Source organism: Ambystoma mexicanum, chromosome 6p, assembly GCF_040938575.1.
Source record: "Ambystoma mexicanum isolate Mex_15411 chromosome 6p, UKY_AmexF1_1, whole genome shotgun sequence".
NCBI lineage: Eukaryota > Metazoa > Chordata > Amphibia > Caudata > Ambystomatidae > Ambystoma > Ambystoma mexicanum.
Window position 1 is genome coordinate 885,376,336 of NC_090935.1, and position 23,519 is coordinate 885,399,854.

General features: G+C 45.7%; 1 protein-coding gene across 6 annotated transcripts in view; it reads right to left on the reverse strand.

Annotated features, from left to right (window-relative positions):
* The window catches only part of EPB41L4A (erythrocyte membrane protein band 4.1 like 4A), a 1,024,616-nt gene that overhangs the window by 85,328 nt on the left and 915,769 nt on the right, over nt 1–23,519 (reverse strand). For all 6 annotated transcript variants that reach the window (XM_069625493.1, XM_069625495.1, XM_069625491.1 and 3 more), the window contains 2 exons: nt 22,898–22,945; nt 22,609–22,677 (listed from right to left, as the gene is read on the reverse strand). In XM_069625493.1, coding sequence (XP_069481594.1) covers nt 22,609–22,677; nt 22,898–22,945 — 117 coding nt within the window. The remainder of the gene's footprint in view (nt 1–22,608; nt 22,678–22,897; nt 22,946–23,519) is intronic.

The following is a 23,519-nucleotide window of genomic DNA, read 5'->3' on the forward strand; positions in this document are numbered from 1 at the left end:
TGCCCAGGCAATGCGCTCTCGTTTTGGGGACTATCGCAAAATGGCCAACAGATGAATGGTAGCCTACAAGGGTAGCTTGACTGCCAGAAGGCATATATGCTTCATTGTAAACCACATCGCTGTAGTGTTTAGTTTGTAATGAGAACTTTACTCCTTCTCTTCTGTGACCATACAAACGATTTCAGAGCCAGGACGCTCACCTTCAGTTACAGGACATGAATGTGCAATTATCACAAGAGACCATGAGTGCTGAGAGAACCAAGTGCAGAGCACACCAGATCTCTGAAGAGTTGATCACCACCATGGAACAAAAGGCCCTGAGCCATGGAATCAGACTATTTTAGCCCAACATGCCACGTATTTCAGATCTTGTTGGAGAACAGCAACTCAGCAGAATGGAGAGGTCGGTTCTCTGGCACAAAGGTTCACAGTGAGACTATCGGCACCCACACATTGTGGCTGAGTGACCTCAGGACGGAGATAAGTCTGCTGAATTTATGGCACTCTACCTGGAGGGGCACCTGCCAGGCCCATCTCGGGGTGAGTAAGAGGGAATCAATAGGTCAATGGGACCTGGCCAAATTACCCAGCTTGAAGAGAAGGCAGAGAACCCATCAAACAGAAATTCAAAGCCAGAGCTGTTTTAATCCATTTGCTCTGACACAGTGAGGGAAACACAGAAAACACGAGGCTCGCTTTAGGGTTCAAACAAAGTGTTATTCTAAGAAAACACAAGAAGGATTGAAGAAAGAATACCTAATTGTGGCTACATTTCCTAAAACACAGTGAGGGTAATCGAAAAGGGTTGAGTGAAAGTGGGGGGATTACCCAGGCTCTAGGTTAGTCTCTAACTGGGTCATCACCCTGGGTTAAAGGTGAAATACAGGTTTAACAAATGTTCATATCAGGTCCATAATGCAGTCACTAAGAGTTTCTGGACAGGCTCTCCTGCTCCTGAGAGCCTGCCATGAGATGTTTTGCTGATAAGTGTCAGATGTCTGTCACTCCCAAATGTTTGCCTTCCTTGCCCTCCTGGGTCTCTTGCTGCAGCCCTGCTGCATCCCTTGTGGGTCGGCTGCTGCAATACTCCTAGCAAGTTGTTATGCCTGTGTACCCAGGCTCGATCTTAGGGAGACTTAGGTTTCTTGGTCATTGGTTCCATTCGACTGGGAAAGCTGAATCTTAGCTGTCAACTCAAATTGTCTGTGTTAGCAAGGTTCTTTATTGTAATCAGTGGCCTTGCTGCTTCCACCGGATCCAGTCTCTTTATACTACTAGATGCCCTCACTCTTCTTTCTTAAGGTCTGTAGGGTTCGGTTCTGATAGTCTCTGGACCAAGGTCCACAAACCTCCCCACTTTATCAGCCCTTGGCACCTTTGCTTCACTAACGTTGACCCCACTGACTTTGCCTTTTACTCCCTAGCACACCTTATGCTTCCAGACCAATGTGTTGTGGCCACTGCTCTGCCTTATCCCTGGCTTCACCGTCTGCGACCCTCTGCTACCTGCCTTCTCCCTTTGGCTCTGATGGTGCTGCCCTTTCTCCCCTGCTTTTTTACTTACTCTTAAACTCCATCCTCTTTCATCCTGGACCTCTCTTCCCCCTTTTTTCTGCTCCACCCTTCTCCTGTGTAACCTTTCTTTCCTATTTTCCACCTTGCTCCTCCAACCTCCTCCTTCCCTCCAAAATCAGCAACCTCGCGCTGACTCCAGATTTTTTCCTTCCTATCTCCACCTCTCTTCCAACAACTTCTACCCCTCCTAGATCAGCAACCGTTCTCTGCCAAACCTTCCCTCCTTATTCCTGATCCTTTCTCTCTTTCCTGCCACATTCACTGCACCCTCACAAGCTCTCTGCTAAGATGAAAATGGTAGGCTCTGCAGGGATAGATGTTTCAGGGCCATGTAGCAAAAAAGAAGTAGTTTTATTATAGACTAGCAGTTTCTCAGAACGAGTTCTGTAGACAGACATGTTAACACTGATCCTGTAGGCCGCTGTTCCGATTCGCTTTTCGCTTGATGTGCTTTGCACCCTGAAGTAAACTGCACTGGGAATGGGTGCATGTGGCTTGCTGACATACCCCGGAGCAGACGTTGGGGGAGGCGGGAGTTGGTGTACTGCTACATACGGGGACCTTCGGTGCTCTCTCCCCACCTGTCGCATCACCCTGGCATGGTGAAGTTCATTGCATTGCAATGTGGTGCAAATATCTTGGAAACCGTGCATCCTAGGGCCTGGACCTCGAGTTGTGTTCCCCGTGTCGGGACCGGTCCTTCTACGACCACATTGATGTTTTGCCAATTTCAGGCAACCATCTCATGTGTGAAGGTGCTGAAATCCAGGGATCGGGGTGGGGTGTCCAAATGTCATGTAGCCAGTAATATTCAGAGGGTCCTAACAGGTAACTATGCTAAATCGGGTGCAGATGAGTGAAACAGTGTGGAATTGTATAAGGAACAACGCTTCTCCACAAACCCACAAACAAATGTTGACTTTTGCTGAAATCCGGGAAAAGGGGTGTGGTCTCCAAATGTCATGTAGCCAGTAATGTCCAAAGTGTCCTAACAAGCAACTATGCAAGAAACTGGGTGGAACTGTATAAGAAAGAATGCATCGCGATAAATCCGACCACAAACAAACAAATGTTCACTTTTATATATATAGATATGTCAGAGGTTCCACTTGCTCTCACGTTGCATAAGACAGGGAGCACATCTGCCAGCCATCTTCTGTCATCTACAGTTCAGGCCCAACTGGCATACATTAAACATTCATACAGCATCACTCATCAAACATACCCTGAGCTGCCATTCACTCAGAGGTATCACCAGTATAACGCCATGCATGGGTGACCAGTGAGACAAGAAAACTCAAACATGCAACAACATACATTGCAGGACACAACATATCTCCCCTCTTATCACAATACAAACAGTGAGTCAAAATCACACCACACAGCAGTACAAAGCATACAAACAGCAACCATAATTGGATTAACACTCACAGTTTGAGTAGGAAGCAGCACAAGGAGAAAGGAAAGGAGAAACCACAAAAAAGTCATCAAGTTACGATGGTAGTCACACTGACATTGTACCATTCAGGAACATACAATGCAAGCCCTTGCACACACCAGAGCCAAAGACAGCTCAACCCAAAACTTCGCAGAGAGATACTCACAGAAACAGACAAATAAGGATCACACATACGCCCACATTTAGGATGAACTGGAGACGCATCACACCCAGGTGAACCAAAAGCAACAACAGGTACAGTTCCCAGCTCATACGATCAAAGGATGAGTGAGAAAAAAAACACTTTGTCGAGGATAGTCCATGGAGCCCTGCAGCGACACCTAGAAGCACATGCGGGGGACAGCCAAAGGTGCCATGCTAAGAGAAAACAAGAAATGAAAGTTGAAGCACATAGACCTGCAAGGAAGAACACACCGGCACACAGTCAACTCTGTCTGCCAGATGATAGGGCAAACCCTATAACATTGGCAACCTCTTGTTTCTGATCTGCAACTATGCAGACTACTATGGTGTGCGCAAAATATCTATTTGTGTACTGTCTGGTCTAGAACTGGTGATGTTACCCTTAGGTCTGCACATAGGACACGGAGAGCTTCAGACGGTGAGGAGCTAGTATTGGAAACTTGGGATTGACAGACGAGGTGAACCAGTGGCGGTGCGCAGAAGGCGCATGCGCAGGATTGCGGGTGTGCCTGAGAAGGCAAAGAGTGTGAAGGAGGGGCGGTGCGCAGAGCACACCTGTTAAGTTGTGGAGCCCGATAGGCTCATAGAAGCTGAAAAGTATTGTTACTATATTGTGCCTATCTCCCTTAACAGTGGACGATCACAATCCTTGACTCAAGGTCAGGTAAGGGTACTGAATAATGTATCAGGGAAAAGGCGGGGGAAACACGCACTTCAGCACTTGTGTAAGACATTACCGCCTTATAGAGATAAAATATGCACATATAGTATAGAATGGTTCAAAAGTACAGAGAGGATGTTAGCCAAACCATGGCCACCTTGTGGAAGTTTCTCCAAAGATGTGCAGCAATCACTACTGACACACATACATGGTGCCTATAAGGAGAAGAAGCTGACCAAGAGCATGGCTATATTCGAGCAATGGCGCATGTTTCAGGAGGGTGAGGGGAATGCCGCAAGGTGTCGGTGGATGCTGAGCCAGCAGGAAGTGAAGGACCCAGGGACTCATCCCTCCACACCTCACCCTTACCCCTGCGAGTGTAGCATCCGATGGCAGATGATGAGCTGGGGATGTATCCAATGCGGGAATTAAGGGCAGCAGAGGAGTATTCAAATATGACATATAAGCCACCACTATATACAAAGGAGAAGCCGAAAGGCGCAGGGCAGCCAGCTATTGACCCAGAGGCGAGCAGTGAGGCGCAGCAGGGCACGAAGGAGGGGCTCGAGGGCATAACTACGAACGAATAGATAGCAGCACAGGTACTCCTGAAACTTCAAAGGAAAACCAACAGAGAGGCAGAAGGGGCAACCGAAGCAATAGAAGGACTGAAGAGAAGCAGCGAAGCTGCAGATTGGGCAGAGATAATGGATGAGGAAGATAGGAGTGAAAAAGATAGGGAGGTGAGATTAGAGCACGAGGGAGGTGAGATTAGAGCACGAGGACAGGTAGAGAAGGAGAGAGGAGAAGTTGGAAAGGGAGGACAAGGAGTGAAGGAAGCAAGAGGAGAAGCAGCGCATGGAGAGGGAACGGGAAGAAAGGATCCTGAGAGATCTTAAGGAAAGGAAGAGAGCAGAAAGAGAGATGAGGGTGAAAAGGGAAAGGGAGCTGGAAAAGATCAAAAGACGAAGAGAGGCAGCAGAGCAGGAAAAACACAACTTAGCATAGTGGGAAAAGAGGAAGTTGCAGCTGGATAGACTAGCAAGGGAAAGAGTGCGCAGGGAGGACGAGCGAGCAATAAGGGCGGTAAAGGCACACATAGCCCCAGGCCCCAGGCAGGGGAGGTGATAGACTCGGAGAAGACAGACGAACATAACCAGACAGCACCAGCTCACGAGACAGGAGCATGATAGGCAAGGAGGAAGCAGATATGACTTGAGAGACATCAACCTCAGCATGAAACCTAATACAGACTTTACATTGAGGAGATTGAGTCTTGCAGACGATTTCTGTAGTAATATGGACACAGGGTCTGACAATGAGGACAGGAACAGTGGGGATGAGAGGGGGGAACAGTCCGAGCCCCAGTCAATGGGGGCGGGGACAAACAAGCAAGTGGCATGGGAGTTTAGGATGCAAACAGGGGGACAAGGGGGCTGCTCGAATGAGCATATATGACTGACAACCGACTTTAACACTCGACAGGACACCACCACATATATCGATAGGCGTAGGGACCTCGCAGGGCGAAGTAAGGGGGATACCGCAATGGCTTGTTCCAGGGGAAGGATGATGAGAAGGTATGACGAAAGCAGGAGAGTGCCCATAATGGAGCTGATAGATGTATGCGCAGGCATCGAGAGCGAGAGAGGGAGCAGACAGGTCAGATTGACTAGAAGGATGCATGAGGGAGAGACAGCGTACACACAACCTCAGTATGTACCATGGAAGCACACCAACATGGAGAATGTGAAGTGTAGGTTACCATTGTTGAGCGCAGGGGATGGGAAGTGGATATATGAAACTGAGAAAACGACAGCTGACCATAGGCTCGCAGCGGGAGATGTCAAGGAACTTTAAGTATCGATCTTGGGAGACAAAGCTGATGACGAATGGAAAAGGGTGGGGTTCCCAGGGGTGACAACAAAAAACACAGCACATGACGGTTCACCATTCCAAACTGCAGGGCGGCAGTATAGCAAGCACTGGGGACACAATAACCAGACATGTCAGGCATTGGGGCCATTACGTCACACTAAATGAGGGAAGATGAAGACCCTGTGCAGTACATTCAGGAGATTCAAGAGCTTTGGTGCCTGGAAAATCGAGAGCCTTGGGACAAAACAGTAGCAATATTCTATCATATACTAGTACAAGGGCTTCCAGAGCCAGTTCAGAAGAGTTTAAGGAAACTCATAGGGATGGAGGCAAAAGGATGGCCAGAAATACAGCCCACGATAGTTCATTATTGTAGGCTGTGGCAGGAGAAGGTTCAGAAAAAGGAAGAGGACAGGAAGGCAGAAGAAGCGAAACTAGCACAGAAAAAACTATCAAAGTATGTGATGGAAGGGGCGGTCATAACCAGACCCACCCACATCTACAACAGCCACAGCAGTTTGTATCACCCATGTGAGGAGGGTACATGGGGTGGGGTAGCCCACAACAACAGTTTTGAGGAAAGGTACGCCAACCGAGAGAGCGTGGCTTTGGGCCACAGATGCATCACAACCATGGGGATTTCCCAGGGGGGTTTCGAGGATATGGGCAGCAGATGCAGCAGAACCCAGGGGATTTCTCGGGGGATTTCCAGGGGCAAGGGAGAGAGTCACCACAGTGTTGGACCTGCGGGCAGACAGGATACATTTCAAGAGTGTATCTGTACAGGGGAATGCAGCAGTACTGGGGAGAGCAGGCCAGCAACCCTACCAAGGTGAGCAGGATGATTATTATGCACAGGACTAGCCACAAAATGGACAGATGCAGGACACATATCAACAAATTTCACAAGCACCACCACCACAGATGCAGGTACCACAGATGCCAGCACCAGAACCACAGTATCTACAAGCACCACAGATTTGAGGGAACACACAGCAATCAGCACAGGTACAGAATGATGACGCACCAGCACACATGGACACTGTGGTGACAGCACTCGCCAGACAACTGGGGGGAGTGACCCTGGTAGGAAACAACCCCATTACAGGGAATGGGATGTCCCTATACCCCCAATAGGACAGCCCACAGATGAACTTGATGTGTCCCATCCTGTCGATCACACCCAACCCTGCGGAGGAACCTCGCATAGGGGTGGCGATGGGCGACAAGACTTTTTCGTTTCTCGTTGACACAGGGTCAACTAGGTCCTGCCTTAGGGAAGGAGCATTTACATCGTCAGGCGATGCCATGAACACTCAAGGATTCTCTGGGGCTCGAGAAGTGGTTCCTTTTACAGACAGTATCTCAATTTCTATAAGAGATAGCAATCTATCATTACCTTTACTTTACTCTAGACAGACACCTGTGAACATTCTGGGATGAGACATTATGAGCAGACTGAACAAGAAAATCTCATTCACAGACAAGGGAATAATATGCTCCACACCAGGAATTCACATGTTCAATGTAAGACAGATTGTCCAAGTATATTGTGGACGCAGGGTATAGATAGGGGTGTCAGTGGACCCAGAGATGTTCCAGTATGGAACTGACAAATCCATTGCATGGATTCCAAGCATTGCAGGGAAAATGTGGTGAGTTCCAAACGAGTTCCTATTCAGGCCCGAAATACCAATGGACGAGCCAGAGGGAACAATAGTGCCAACATAAATAGAGGCAGTAGTTGCAAGAGATGATTGGATTGCAGTGCATGGGATGGATGACACAGGACGGCCATGGAGATCAGATGTGATCGCAATGGCAGAGGGATGCAGGTTGACAACAGTGACAGACAAAGAGTTTTTCAGGGAAGAGAGGCTGGAAATAGAGATGGTGTTCGAAATGAGTGTGACCTACTGGTTACAAATTCACTACAGAGAAGTGCCACAGAAAATGGCACTGGAGGCGCCACCAGCATTCAAGGAGAAGGACCTGGCCAAGGTACCTAGCACCCTATGGACAACAAGTTCATATGATGTGGGTTGCATAATGAGCATAGGGGGAGTGAAGATAAAGCTAAAACCAGGAGCAATTTTACCAAGAGTAAAGCAGTATCTCCTAAACAAGGAGCCAGATGAGGGCATTTACGAGACCATTACAGCTCTGATTGAGAGGGGCATTCTTGTACCATCAGAATCCCCATATAACACTGCGGCGTATCCAGTGCGCAAGGCCACGGGGGGTAATGGCATTTCATACAGGATTTAAGGGCTCTTAAACACATTGCAGAAGCAGAGTATCCTTTAGGTGCAAATCCAGCAACAATTTTGTGCAGCATTCCGGTGGAAGCTGCCTGCTTCATGGTCATTAACTTGAAGAATGCATTCTTCTCAGTGCCACTACACCCAGGCTCACCAGACTTGACCAGCATTATGTATAGAAGTCAGAAGTGGAAACACACTTGTTTACCACAAGGGTACTGCGAGTCACCATCTAGCTTTAACAGAGTGATACAGATGGACTTGAGCAACATACAGATGGAAAGAACAGTTTTGCAATAAGTAGATGACATTTTGATTTGCTGCACGACAGAGGACTAGTGTAGGAAGGACTCAGTTCACATGCTGACCATGCTAGCTGACAAAGGGTACTAGGTGGACAAGGCCAAGTTACAGTACTGTCAGAAAGAGATGCTATATATTGGACAGACGATATCCCAAAATGCCCGACAGATCCCCCCCACAGAGAGAAGAGACCATATGCAAGACACACAAGCCCACAACAGTGAGGGAGATGCAACAGTTCCTAGGGTTGTGCAACTACTGCAGAGCATGGGTCTTTGACTACAGCACATGAAATAAAAAAAAACCTGCAGAAACCAAAAGAACCAACCTGTGGTTCTCGCCTGAACTGCAAACTCTTACAGCTGCCTCTCGCAAGCTTTTTTATGTCTGGAAAGCTAATCAGTCCCAGTCAGCTCTATATGACTATAAGAAAGCATCCAACACATATAAAATAGCCCTCTGGGAAGCTAAGAAATTAAATCTGGATGACAGAATCTCACATGCAACCTCTAACGCCAGGGAACTGTTTAAAATTCTTAAAGAACAAGAGGCGGTTCCAGAGCCTTTAGCATCTACTATTATCAAAAATGATGATTGGTGCACTGATATCCAGAATGCCATGTTAAAGAAACTAGATGGAATTCGGGAAGGCATAGCCATAAAAAAGATTGCATCCGACACACATGGCACTCACAATGTTGGCCATACATTCATTAGGAATCCAGATATCCCTATTTTTGACTTCACTCCCATCTCGGAGGAGGAATTATCATATATTATCACCAAACTTAAAGCTACCAACTGCACAGGTAACCCCGGTGCGTCTACTATTATTAAAGCCTGCCCGCCTTCATTGGTACAGGCCATATGTAAATGTGTTAACTCCTCCCTCCTCAATGGTTTTGTTCCAGATGAGATGAAGCAAGCATGGGTTACCCCCCTCTTAAAAAAACAATATCTGGACCAGACGGTACCCACCAACTATAGGCCGATAACCAATACCCCTTTTCTTCTGAAGATTCTGGATAGAGTTGCGTACATTGAAATTGCTCAACATCTTAATTCACACCCTATTCTAAACCCCATTCATTTGGGATTTAGACAAGGTTTTGGCACCGAGACTTCATTACTCGACCTTAAATCCCAACTCCTACAGAGACTGTATAACCAGCAGATCTCTCTTTTAATATCCTTAGATCAATTGGCAGCGTTCAACCTCGTTGATCATTCCATCCTGGCGGACAGGCTTATGTCGGTAGCTAATTGCTCACAGGCCGCTACCAAATGGCTTCTCTCCTTCTTATCCAATAGATCTAGTAGGGTGTGTGCCAACGAGGCGAAGGCTCCAGCTAATCAGGTACTCTTTGGAGTCCTGCAAGGAGCCAGTCTTTCACCTTGCATCTATAATATCTTCATGGCTCCTTTCTTCGCTCATCTCACTCAAGAGGGCATACTCTTTTCTAACTACACAGACGACACTCAATGTGTCATCGTCCTCATGGGTCAGCATAACCGGGATGAGAATGAACTCAATCGCACATTCTCCATTATTGAAAAATGGATGATGCTAAATAACCTGGCACTCAATCGTACTAAGACCGAACTCATGGTGGTGGGATCAGAGGGCATCCTAGCCAAACTTGACTCAATCTATAAGTACTTCCAGCTGGGGGAAGTTCAAATTCCCACCCTCCCTAAAGTAAAGATCTTGGGAGTGGTCCTGGATCAGTCACTTAATATGAAGTCCTACGTAGCCAGTACAGTCGCATCTGCTACCTACTATATTAAACTACTGGCCCACCTGAGACCACTCATCTCTAAACAGAATGCTGAGTCTATTGCCAGAGCCATTGTAGGAGCTAAGCTTGATTATTGTTGCAGTCTGCTGGCTGGCTCTAGCAAAGCTACTATTAATCGTCTTCAGGTGGTTCAGAATGGGGTGGTTAGAGTAGTAGTTGGCCTCTCTTATAGGGCCCATGTTTCGGAAGCACGTCGAGCCCTGCATTGGCTCCCTGCGGAGGCTCGGATATCCTTCAGACGTTCGGTCATAGCTTCAATTGGCTCATGGGCACTATGCCACCTTACTTACAAAGGTACATAGAAACAAAACCATGCCTTAGAAATTTGCGCTCTAACAACCAAAATCTTGTCTGTCAGCAAAGATTTAAAACCAAAAAAGCGCAACTGGGTGCCTTTGTGTTCATGGCCCCGGCACTTTGGAATGCTCTGCCCAGCCATTTGAGAAGCTCTTCAGTTTTGAGTATCTTCAAAAAGGGTCTTAAAACCTTCCTCTTTAATTAGCTCTCCATCTGATCGCCTCCCTTAGGCAACCCTCTTGTCCCAGGACAGCTTTTGCTTGTTTTTTGTCATGTTCGTCTCTTCTGTCCGCACCCTCACACCCATGGGTCTATGGATGCGCACTATAAATGTAATTAAGTAAAGTAAACATACACAAGGCCACTATTAGGCGCACTGAAAGAAGTACAGAAAGCAAAAAGGATACAGACGTGAACCACAGAGATGACTGAGGCCTTTGAGGAACTGACAGAGGCCATAAGCACAGCACCCGTGCTAGGGATCCCAGACTACAAGAAGGAATTTTTCCTATTCTCCCATGCTGATGTTGTGGTGATGAAGGCAGCACTGACACAAAGGACAAGCATAGGCCATAAGCCAATTGCTTACTACAGTGGGCAGCTCGACCCAGTAATGAGAGGACACTATCCGTGCAAACAAGCTTTGGCAGCTGCCACATTCGCAGTGGAGAAATCAGCAGCGGTAACTATGGGGTGCACCACCACTCTTTTCGTGGAGCACGCCCTCTTTGCAATACTGCAGAGGCCAAAGAGCACTCTGACCACACAAAGAGCATCAGGGTACAAGGTGATACTATCCAATATAGACTTGAAGAAAGTGAGGTGCAGAATTGTCAACCCAGCCACATTCCTAGCAGATGTTCTACAGGCAGGAGACTATGCACACAACTGCACAGCCAACATAGATATGTTCAGTGGCACTCGCAAGGTGGAAGAGGATGCACTTGAGGGAGGGGACACGTGCTCTACACTGACGGTTCTTTGACAATTGGCCAGACAGATGGGGTCAGACATACTGGGACTGCAGTAGTAAGACTGAAAGAGGATGGGACAAGTGAAGTGGTAGCAAGTGCACGCCTACCATCCCATTATTCAGCACAAGCAGCAGAACTCGTGGCCCTAATACTAGCACTGGAAAACAGCATAGAGAAGGAAGTGACAATCAATTCTGACTCTGCCTACGTGACGTCAACAGTACACTCAGAACTGGCAAGGTGTCTCAGGAGAGGGTTCAGGAGGGCAGACGGGACTCAAGTACAGCATGCATTCTTACTGGGCAGATTGATCAAAGTAATTGCTTATCCAAGAAAGGTATCAATAGTGGAGTGCCAAGCACACACGAAAGGGGAGGATGGATCCCATCTCAAGGGGAAACGAAGCAGCAGACTTTGAGGCCAAGTGCGCAGTGTATTTTGGGGAGCAGTGGGAGCTAGGAGGGACCTCAAATGCAAAAGAAAGCACCAGGAATATGGTACTAAAAGAAGGGTACAATGTCCTGCCAGAAGCACAGATTATGGAGTTGCAGGGAGCTGCACCCAAGGAAGAGAAGGAGCTGTAGATAAAGAGATGGTGTTCAATGTCTCCCACAGATGCACTATGGAGACAAGATATTACAGGGAAAGTGGCGATGCAACTAGCATTATTGAACACAGCCTTGACACAATTGCACTATCCAACACATACAGGGAAGGAGGTCATTGCTATATGCATTGGATAAACATGATTCTGTCTGAATTTAAACAAACATGTGGCTGAATTTGTGAGTAATTGCTTGACATGCCAACAGTTTACAGCAGGGCATACCTTGAGAGTGGTGAAATGTGCCATACCAAGACCAGTAGGCCCATTCCAGCATCTACATGTGGATTATGTAGACATGATCCAAGTCTGCCAAGGGCACCGCTACATGATAGTGGTTATATGCCCATTCTCCAGGTGGATTGAGGCTGGGCCCTTTTCCCATGCCAATGACCTTAGGGTGGCCAAATTCCTTGTTAGAGAAGTCTTTCCAAGATGGGGTGTGTGTGAGGTCCTGCGGTCAGACAATGGGCCTCACTTTGCCAACCAAGTGTTTCAGCATATCACAACATTGTTGGGCATCCAACACAAATTTGCCTCTGCGTACCACCCGCAAGCGAATGGAGTGTGTGAACACCTGAATGGCCTTTTGAAGGTGTGCATAGACAAGACACAGCAGAGTACTAAGAAAAACTGGCTGCACTGTTACCTCCTGCTCTGTTTGCATTGCGCATCAACCCTGGGTCCGACCACCATTTAACGCCCCATGAGGTGGTTACTGGACAGCGCATGCATCTTCCCCTGGCTCCTCCCACAAGAGCACTGAAGGATTCTGAGAATAGTGCAGATGTGTTAGGTCAGGAAATGAATGAATACATTACTTCTATGGTGGCTAGCGCTTCTTTTATCTCTCAACAGATACAACAATGTTGGGGAAGCCCAGAAGACAGCGAGGAGAGCAACAAAGACACTCCAAGACTCTGGACTCAAAAACACTGTGCAAGCGGGTGACATCGTCATCTTGTGCAATTTTGTGAGGCGCTGGAATGCACCTCGGTTCACCGGCCCCCACATCGTGGAACAAGTGGCCGACTGTGCTGTCAAACTAGAGGGCAAAACAGTTTGGAACCACTTGTCAGATGTCAAGCCCTACAAAGCAGCGGCCGCGCCTGGAAAAAATGTTACCGTGACTTACAGGGCCAAGGTTCAGCACCTAGGAGAGCTACAAGTGCGTTCTCAATGTACACAGCTAAGAAGACCAGGACACCCAATGGCCACATGCTTTCGAGCAGCAGAAGTAGAGACTGGAGAACTTGTGGATATAGATTAGAGTGCACTGTCTGTTTATTATTTTTCTCTTCCGCACACACAGAGCCTACGAGCCAGCCAATATCACTGTTACTGTTGTGTATATTCTTGTTGCCCTCCACCCGCCACCCAGAAACATTCTGCAACCAGTTTGTCCACCCTGTGAGGAGACCTATCAGATTCTGAGCCTGCACAGTAATCCCGCAGTACTTGCCACTCTAAGAGACGCATCAGTAAGGAGGCTGTGGGAAGAGGTGTTTGCCTTTGCCATTGGTGATTATTTGGTCCACGGGACTTAAGAGTGTTTTACAGTACTTACAAAGTAACGCATTTCTTTGTGCATTTCAAGCGGGCAACTATATCTTCAGGCTGCAAGGATCAAGCAGCGTAAGTGGAAATGAGGGAAACAATAAAGAACATTATTTTTATGGTGTGTCTATTATTTCCAAGTTGGTTGGCGGGATTTGTATTCTTGCAATTATATATCATTGTTACTGCTACCGCTGTACCTTCTACTAACATTCCCCCAACCCAAGTAGGTGGAACGAGCATGTCAGGTGGACGAGAGAACACTGCTGATAAGGTAAGGAAAGGTAAGCGCAGTGTTGACACAGACATGAAGGGGGTTGACATGTATCCCACCGACACTGTTTTGAGTGTCAAATAACATGTGGTGCAAACATATGACAAATGTAGGCAAGGAAACCACTGGGGAGAGCTGTTACGTCTGCTCTTTAATCCCCTACGCAATGAGTGCCTCCAGAACATTTATAGCAAGTGAAATACCAGCAGCAAGAGCACAATGCCTGATGTAGCTCTCGATGGTGCAAACTCGTGGAAGATTCCAAGGGAAGATAGCCACGTTGAGATGGATTTCCAAGGGAACATTCCCATATGAAGATAATTACACAAAGACATTGGATATGATGAACAATTATTGGCAACTAGATGAAGGGTAACAGTACATAACTGATGGATCCGAGAAGGGAGCAACAAAGACCATCACATTGAAGGAACTGCCATGTCCCTGGATGAGGGTGAGGGAGACAGGAAGAGAGCCTGGTTGCTGGTAAAGACCACAGATACTAGTGTATGGCCAAGTCTTCACAAACGATGTATGGCAAAATGGAGTGTTGGAGACCAAAGCACTGACACTATTGCAGTCATCAGTGAAGAAGGTGCAGGAGGAAAAAGACAAATGCCTGAAAGAATGGGAAGGAAGTGCAAAGTTACTGACATGGGGGGGAGAACGGAGCTTGTCCAATGCCGATAATGCATCTGAAGACACCAGCACTGTGCTATCAGAACAACCACGAAGTTGAAGTTGGCGAGAACGTTGGGTGCAAAACAATTGAACACCTCGCAGCTATGAAGGCAGGAACAGCAGTGCTGATGGATCACTATTGTGCTTGGGGGACAATGGCATACAAAAAGCTAACACCTGACTGGGGAGGAGTTTGCTCGTTGGTACACATCAACATGCCTTTGTTGGTCATGCCAAGAAAAAAAGGATGTGAAGCTCGATGACTTCCCAAAGATGGGCAACAACACACGAAAGAAGAGATTGATTGAGGTGGCACCCACTGCCAAGACAGAGAAAGTGGAGAAGCAAGCAGAATTAAGCAGAGTAAAAAGAGGAGAAAATTACTTCTCAGAAGCATCCGAAAAGGTATTAGATGAAATTCCAGCAGAACACAGGCTCTTCAGCTTGACGCAAATGTTTGTTGCATCAATAATACCCTCTGTGCAGATGAACACCAATGCAAAATGGTTACAGATCACTCGCTGGGAGCTTCTGGTAACAATTAATTCTACTGTAAATGGGTAAACGCAATAAAGGAAGAGCTCAGAGCACTAAGGTTTGTGGCGCTCCAGAATAGGTATGTTCTGGATCTCCTCATGGCTATGGAAGGAGGAGTTTGCACAAAGATAGGGAGTTCCTGTTGCACATTCATACTTGCCAACGACGAAGATAACGGGACTCTATCAGATGCAGTGGCACAACTGGCACAGATGCCTGCCAAGATGGAAGATGAAGCAAGGGGAACAGGGATGGACAAGAGCTGGCTAACATACCTATGGTCGTGGATGCCATCATGGCTGGCAGACTGACTCAAGGTGATAATGGGAGCTATTGTATTGGCAGAAGCATCAATTTGTGGGATCAAAATCTGCATGGCGAAATGCAGGGAAACAGCAGAAGAGGATATCGGAACGCAGATCCTGATGGATGTAAACATATGAGGAACAAAAGACAAATTGTTGCAGAAAGAGTCAAGCTCAGAGAAAGAATTGCACAATGCCAACTATTCCCAACCGAATCTAAGAAGCTGGACAACCCATTCGATCCAAAGAACTATGAAGGGAAGTGGGTTTGGTGCAACCCTGAAGGAGTGTGCTGCTACATGCACTGGTTGTTCGATGAGCACACAAACTACTATGGACACCTCAGAGGAATAACGAAGATATGGCAGCCAAGATTGAAAGAACTGTCATATAAGGATGTGGTAGACAGGTCGCCCAGAGGGGGGACTGAAGAGGGATGGGGAAACCTACCACCCACTCCCCCACCTATGAAATTTATGACAAGGAGGAAGGCCAGGAAATACTGCAAGCACCCATTCTATTTTGGACCGATTTCCAGTGGTCCCATGATTGACAAGTATGACCAGAGGTACCCCCTCAGCCAGCCCTACAGACCAGGAGCGTTACGAATTTACCCCAGCGTGGACAAAGAGCCACAGGCCATGGTCAAAGACACCTCTAGTGACAGCCTGGACTAAGCACCAAGAAGCCATGTTGCTGACATTGTTAGAGACACCACAACATAGCAGCATTAGACAAAAAGCACACGTGCCATCCGCACTTCGGGACACAAACACACACTCGAATACATTAAGAACATGACATGAGCGTACAGTTCTATAGTGAGTGGACGGATACATACACATACTGTCATTGCTTTTATTATTTTTGCCATTAGCCAAATGCAGCAACGCAGAAACCACAGGTGACAAGAGATCCTGAGCACAGCTTGCAGATGCTTACATGCAATTTACTCTTTGGAACTGCAGGAGCACCTACGGGACCTGACAGAGCCACGTGTGACTAACCTATGGATATGTAGTATAGTATGGACCCTGTAGAAACCACACTATAAGGTTTACAAAAATTACAGCACGCCTTGAGCCTCAGAGCAAGACACAAGCTGAGCTGATTCAGCATGCACAGAGAGCAAGACGTGTGAGACAGGACCCGCAGCCAAGACCAACAGATTCAAATACAATTCCAATCCACAGATGACAAAGGGACCAACTGCAGAAATGACTATTAAATCCTCATAATTCAGAGCTGCACAACTCAAATTCATGGTGGCTGAACATGTGACCCGGCCAAGGCAGACAATGGACAGCGACCAGCGGTGGGAAAGGAGAGCTGGTCTCAGACTCCCAGACACAGATATGCAACAAATATGCTACAAGTGTTGTGTTGATCAGGAAAGCACTCTCATGAGCTAAGGTGGTGTGCACACGTTGCAATGCAGGCACATAGTCATTCTTGTTAACTTTAAAAGGTACACAGTGAGCTGAGAACTCTTGCAGATCCCAGGCCTGGGGAATGTCAGCTCACAGTTTAGTACCCTAGGGGTGGGTAGCAATGGGCAAGAACCAATGGTAAACCCACCACACTGCAATTATATCATCTGATATCATCCAAAATTACTTATTGTGGACAAATAATACATCTGAAAGAAATGTTCTGACAAGAGCAAGATTTAATTGACTGTACTACCTATCTCGATGGTCCGGGGGTAGGGAGGGGAAGGGTGTCTCTTTGGCTGTGTTCCCTAGGAAGACAATTTGCATTTCATTCTTTTTCTTACCCGTTTTCAAAGACATTAGAGCCAGAATGCTGGTTCCTGTTCTGAAAGATAGGTAGTTTGTGCACTGTCGACCATCACTGCTATATTTACTATGGGCAGAAAACCTGCAGGAGAGCTGGTTGCTGCTGTCGTTTTTAAGGCAAGCTTTAGCCAGAGGGACCCTGCTGCTGTCTTTGTAATCTAGCTCAATGGCTGCCATTTAGACTGAGCTAATGTGTGTCTATAGCATTCAGAATTGTACTAATTATCATGAGTTTGTTCTAAACATTTCTGATTTGTATTCATATTTAGGCGCCTCTGAGTTCAAGGATTTTGTCTCCTTTGGCTGTTATTTTAATTTACGTAATCACTGTGTTTTATTGTTGTGGTTTTAGATTATTTTAATGTTTGTATTTTTCTATGCTTTTATGGCCAAGTTGCCAAAATAAAGTTTGTATGTATTGTGGAACATCAAGGGTCTAGGGATCAACAGAGGGTAATGGGCTGATTGGCCAATGGGAGAAAATCAAGCTGCTAGTTATGAGGTGGCAAACTGTGGAGGCCTTAAAACACAAGCAGAATATCTTAAAGATGATGCAAGGAGAAGATGGAGTATGAATGCGTAAGGCCAATGGAAAGGCAAATAGTCACATTTTACAATACATGGATACAATGGTTCTGATTAGAAGAGTGGCTGATTAAACAGAATATGCATAGTTTAGTCTAGAAAGGATAAGCGAATCAATTCAAGAGTAGAATGGATAAGCGATAAAATGTTAAGTCCTGTGGGATGAAAGGCAGTGCCTGTCATCGTTGTTTGAGCTTGAAAAACGCCCTTTTAACAACAGACCGATTTGAGAGTGAAGACTGAGGTTAGGTTCCCACTATCAGTAGTTGTAGAAACAAGACATCAGTAGCTGGCAGGAGGAAGACAGCAGGAGTAGGGGTGGATATCAGGAAATGATAGGAAGGAGACATAAGGAGCTAGTAGGAGTAAGACATTAGGAGGTAGGAAAAGGAAGACAAAGTGGTGGCCAAAACGAGAAGATTACCATATGGTAGGACAAACACATCAAGAGAAGGTGGAGGACCATAGGAAAGAACAAAGGGCTAGTGAGTGGTTAGCTAGTGGGGGAAGGAAGGAACGAGAGGGCCTGCTTTTCATGGCTCTTGGGGTTGGGATGAGGCTTTGTTCAGAAGCCTTGTGCAATGACAAGACAAGACATCAAGGAGGATCAGGCCCTGAGGAAGAGTAGAAAGGCGGTGCAGAGGATAGTGCATCTCGTTTTTGTCTAAGGTCTGAGTGAATTTTAAGTACCTACTGCGACTGCTGAGCCACTCAACAAAGCTGATGATTTGACTTAGTTCTCCCTGCCATATAACTATGCTATTATCTATGTATCTCCAACACATTTTTAGCTGGTGCATGAAGGGGTTGGTGTATGAGTAGATGTGGATTTTTTCAAACATCCCTAAGTATAGACTTGCTACATTAGGGGCTGTGGCAGCCCCCATTGTTGTACCTTCTATCTGTTGGTAAATATTCACAAGGTATTGAAAAATGTTTTTGTCAAAGCTATTTCTATGCACCACATTAAAAACAAATTAGGCAATGAATGTTCGTCCTTTCCTTGTAATAGAACCTCTCTAATATCTTGCAGTGTGTCATGCTGGGGAATGACTGTATAAAGGGAGTCCCTGTCCAAATTAAGTAAAATGTCTTTAGTTAGATTCAACGAGTATTCCTCTATTATTGTGATCACACGTCTGGTGTCTTTAAGGTAAGATGTCATATTAGAGACTATGGTTCATAGATTATAGTCTACACATTTGGATGTTGGTTCTAAGATTGATGATATTCCAGAAGACTAGTAGATGATCAGGTGGATTTTCTAGTCTTTTGTGCATTTTAGGAACTATGAAGAAAGTCGGAATTCACCCTGTTTCTAAGATTAGGTAGTCTGCTTCCTAGTTGCTTATCAGTGCATGTATTTCTAAAGTTTTGGTGACTTTCAAACTATTTTTGTAAATAGATTTGTCGTAAAACAATATGTTGCATTCTTCTATGTAGACCTTTCAATTCATTATTACTGCCCCTCCTCCTTTTTCAGTTTTTCTAATCACTATCTCTGTGTGATCTACATATATCGAGACCCAACATTTGCAGAATGTCTTTTTCTTTCTTGCTAATGTTGCTGTCTGCACTATGTAAAAACAATTCTACTTTAGACACATCGGAGGTCATTACGACCTTGGTGCTAGTTGCACCAACTTTACCACCATGGTGTAAACTACGTTTACACCATGGTGGATGGCGGATTTACCGCCCCATTCCAAGGTGAGTGGGGCGGTAAATCCCCATTTCCCATTTTCCCTTCCCCATTCCCATTTTTGCCCCATAGGGCATAATGGGAGTGGGGAAGGCGCTAATTACGCCGCCGTAAATTACGGCGGCGTAATTAGCACCATGGCGGGTTAGCGCCATGGATTTTAATGCCTGCTAAAAGCAGGCGTTAAAATTGGAATCAGGCGTTAAGGGTTAACGGTGGCGTTAACCCTTAACGCCTGAGTTGTAATGAGGCCCATCTTCCAGTACTTTCTTTTAAAAGACAGAGATTCTTGTCTGTAAGAGTGGATCAGAGGATTAAAATTAGATGGATTTTTAAGTCCTGTCATATTGCGTTGATTAGAAGAATTCTGATCCTTAAGGACATCTTTAAGGTGTATTTTCCTCATGTATTGGCTGTAACTCTACTCTAAAGAGAAAAGGATTGTGTTGTTTAGTTAGTACAACACAGAATCTCTTGCTCAACACTGTTTCTTCTTCTTTGGCTATTGTATGTTTGGAAAGGTTGACTACTAAGGTCTCCAACTGCAGGTCTTTTGCTGTTCTTCTTCCCATTCTCTTCTTGTGTTCCAGAAGATCACCTGAGAGAGCACCTCCAAAAGAGCCCCGGAAAATCCCTAATATATTTATATAATTCATAACCACAGCGAAGGTCTATATAGGTATAGCTCATACCACAATATTAAGCCTTAAGTTTGGCAACTTCATTTAAGAATTATTTTGGAAAAACATTTTTAAACATTAAGTCCAAGATGACCTTTGGGCATTTGTACAAGAATAAAACGGCACATCAAATACACATGACCTCACATATCATGACGTCCCAAAGTTGCACGTCACGTATGGCGTAATCACGATGTAAAAACATCAACGCAATTCCCAATGATTTCTAACATGCTGGAATTGGTGGGCATTTCACAATGCTGTTTGGGGATTCTTACTCCAAACAAGGGAAGACAGGAGTCTTAAGGTAAGCATACTCAATAGTTTGAACTAATAATATTCGAAATGTACCAAAGTAATATCTACTGGAGTATTTCATATATTCTTATCCCATGTATTATAAGAGTAATGAAATGAATGGCAAAATACTCCTGGGACAATAAGTACAATGAAACTCCAGGGCCTTTAATTGAACAAGTGACTAAAGACTATTAAGGTAAAGCATCTGCTTGACAGAAGATTTAAAGTTCAAGTCCTTTTCTTACTAGTCCCTACATTTACCCCTTGACATTTTGCTTTCTGGTAGGAACAGGAGTTAAGTCGAAATACTGCTTCCAGCTACTCACAAGAAACACCAAAGAATTGGAAAGCAAAATGTAAATTCAATCTTAATCCATTTTTCCTGCTGAAAACATTGAACATTTTCAAAACCATTACAATACATTACTAGTAAATCTTCGGTGTGTTTTGTTTTTCCCACAGACCATTTTCTCACTACAAGAGGAGAAGGTACATACTTGTCCTCCTGCTGGAAACATGCAATTCTCCGCCAATCCTTCAAAACCAATCTACATTAAGGAACTAAACATTTACATTTCTTTTTATATTCACAGATAAAGAGCAAGTAAATTCACGAAAAGAAAGCGAATCCAACAAAGGAAGAGATTTAACTCATTACATGTTACAATATTCTGGCTATTAAATGGTATACTCTAAAAGCATTTCCCCAGAAGAATGTTCAGCACGAGGAGCAGTATAGGACAGAAACAAGTCAGGTACAGACAGGGTGAACCACGATCAGGAACCCATGGAGCTTTAACTTAATCTCCAACTCAGGCTCTCGCATAACAAGCTTATCATGTCTAGTTTGTTTTACTAAACATTGGTTTCAATTGAATTGCTAGTTTTCAGTATGTATAATTTGTTGTTGCAAACCTATGTTGTGTCATAATGTATTGTATATATAAGTGCGTTTGTATACAAGGGATGTCTAATCAAATTAATTACTCTAGAGTAGGTTTTGTTTGCGATTCCTAGTACATTTATGTAACCATGAACACTAATTTTGTAACTAATTAAATTACTGTGTTTTCTACACAACTTGAATAACAGTACAAGACATTGTTTTCCTTCCGTTTGTGTATTTAGCATTATGACTCTACCCAGGTGGTAGGAAGGTTTAACAAAAAATCTGGGTATTCCCCTTGTGTATTTTAGAGGTCCGTCCCTGGATGTAACGAAACCCCCTTGAGGCACCTTCATGTGTACTCACCTTCTTCTGTCTCTGGCCTCCGCCCCGCCCCGCCCTGCCCCGCCAGAGAACTTCATCCCGTGCAACTGTTGCTTCTCCCCCATCCAACTCTGCTCTGCAGCTAAGCATCCCTGCATCAATATACCACCTTCGTAGCATTGTCTGCTACCCCACTCCCCTCCCTTGCTCCCAGACCACTAAAGGGTCGTGTCCACTACACATCACATATGTGCAGGAATCATGGGAGGAATTCGGCCTGAACAAGATGGAGTGCAGCTGCACCAAAGGGTGTCTTTCCGCAGCACCCTTCTGTGTTGACCCAAGGCCCAAACCCCCGGGCTAGCTAGCCTAGCAATCTCCAATGTGTCCTCCCCGTGCCAGGCCTCTCTCTGCCACTGATAAGTAGTACACTGTGCTTGCAGTATGGGGGAAGCAGGAGGGCTTAACCAGCAGAAACAGCTCAGGCCTCAAATCCATGTACATGCCTTGTCCAAATGAGTATACGCCTTGTGGTTTACCAGCATTTTTCTGTTAGTAGTGTGACAAATGAAATGAGCAGAGCGCCTGCTTTGCATTGCTTACTCAGGAGGGTTTCATGCTTTAATCACTATCGCAGACATGTTTCAAAGATAACATTTCCCAAAATGCATTTATTCAACAAATTAACAGGACTCAGTCCCACTTGCAGGAGCCCCCCAGCTGCAGTTGGTAGTGGAGATGTGATGCTACTCGACCAGGGCTCGGGCACCACTACTCAGCCCCACCCACATCACTCCGACTGCCCCCCTCCCACCTCAACCGAACTGGGGGGTTCCCAGAGTACATTTGGCTCATTTCCAGCACTGGCAGGAATCGGCCGCTAGGTAGATATCTGTGAGCACGGCTAGCCGCAGAAGGACACTTCTTCGAGAGGCATGAACCACCACAAATAAATAGATTAATATTCCCAGCGCATCTACTCACGCAATCTTCGTGTATGGGATCTCCTTTAATTGGTCCACAGATAAACCAGATGGGTCAACGAGTTCCTTCCTGAAAAAGAATTAACAAGGAAATTGGCCACATTACTGCAATGGCAAATAATACACCAATCAAGACGTATCAAGCGCCAGCTGGTCCGGCCATGTGCACCAGGCATCATGTATGTACTGCACGGAAAAATGCATGCTTCCTGCCAGCAGCTCTGCCAGGCGCCCTCACTCAGCACATTCTGCCCTCCTCCCCCCCCCCCCCCCCCCGCCACTGTACTCACTGGATGTATTTCCATAGCTCTTCCTTGGCTTGCACATCGGGGCTCCTCCTAAAAAAACATCAAAAAGAAGACGCAACATTTTAGAAAAGTGCACACAACTATGTGGCATTGGCAGATGTGCCAAACTTATTTTATGGACTTTACAGTCCACCCGTGGTCTGGGTAACAGAATATGCGGCCTGGCAAGTCTCTAATGCCAAAGGCAAGCCCGCTGTTGCAGGAGCGCCTTGGGAGGTGGGCCGGGTAGATCTGGCATACATGGAGGGCCTATGCTACACGCTGCTGAAAGGAGAAAGTCTCTGTAACACTATTTCCAAAGGCTTATTGGAATGTCATGCTTGAATATGCGCAATTTCAAGGATTATTCCCTTGCTCTAGATCTGTCCCTGCTCCTCCCACTCTTAGCACGTCTACAATATTTTCCGTTATATCAGTACACTCCATCCAGTAATGTTGCATGATACCCAGTTGCATTTGTATCCTATTCAAAATAATAAAACGTGCTTTAAAAAAAGTGGTTGTACGCTATGCGCATAGCAGAATGCCCCATGCAAATGAGGAAATACCATTTGCGGGTGAGCATTGTGTCCTGACAGAATTATAAGCACTGCCAATGAGCCCC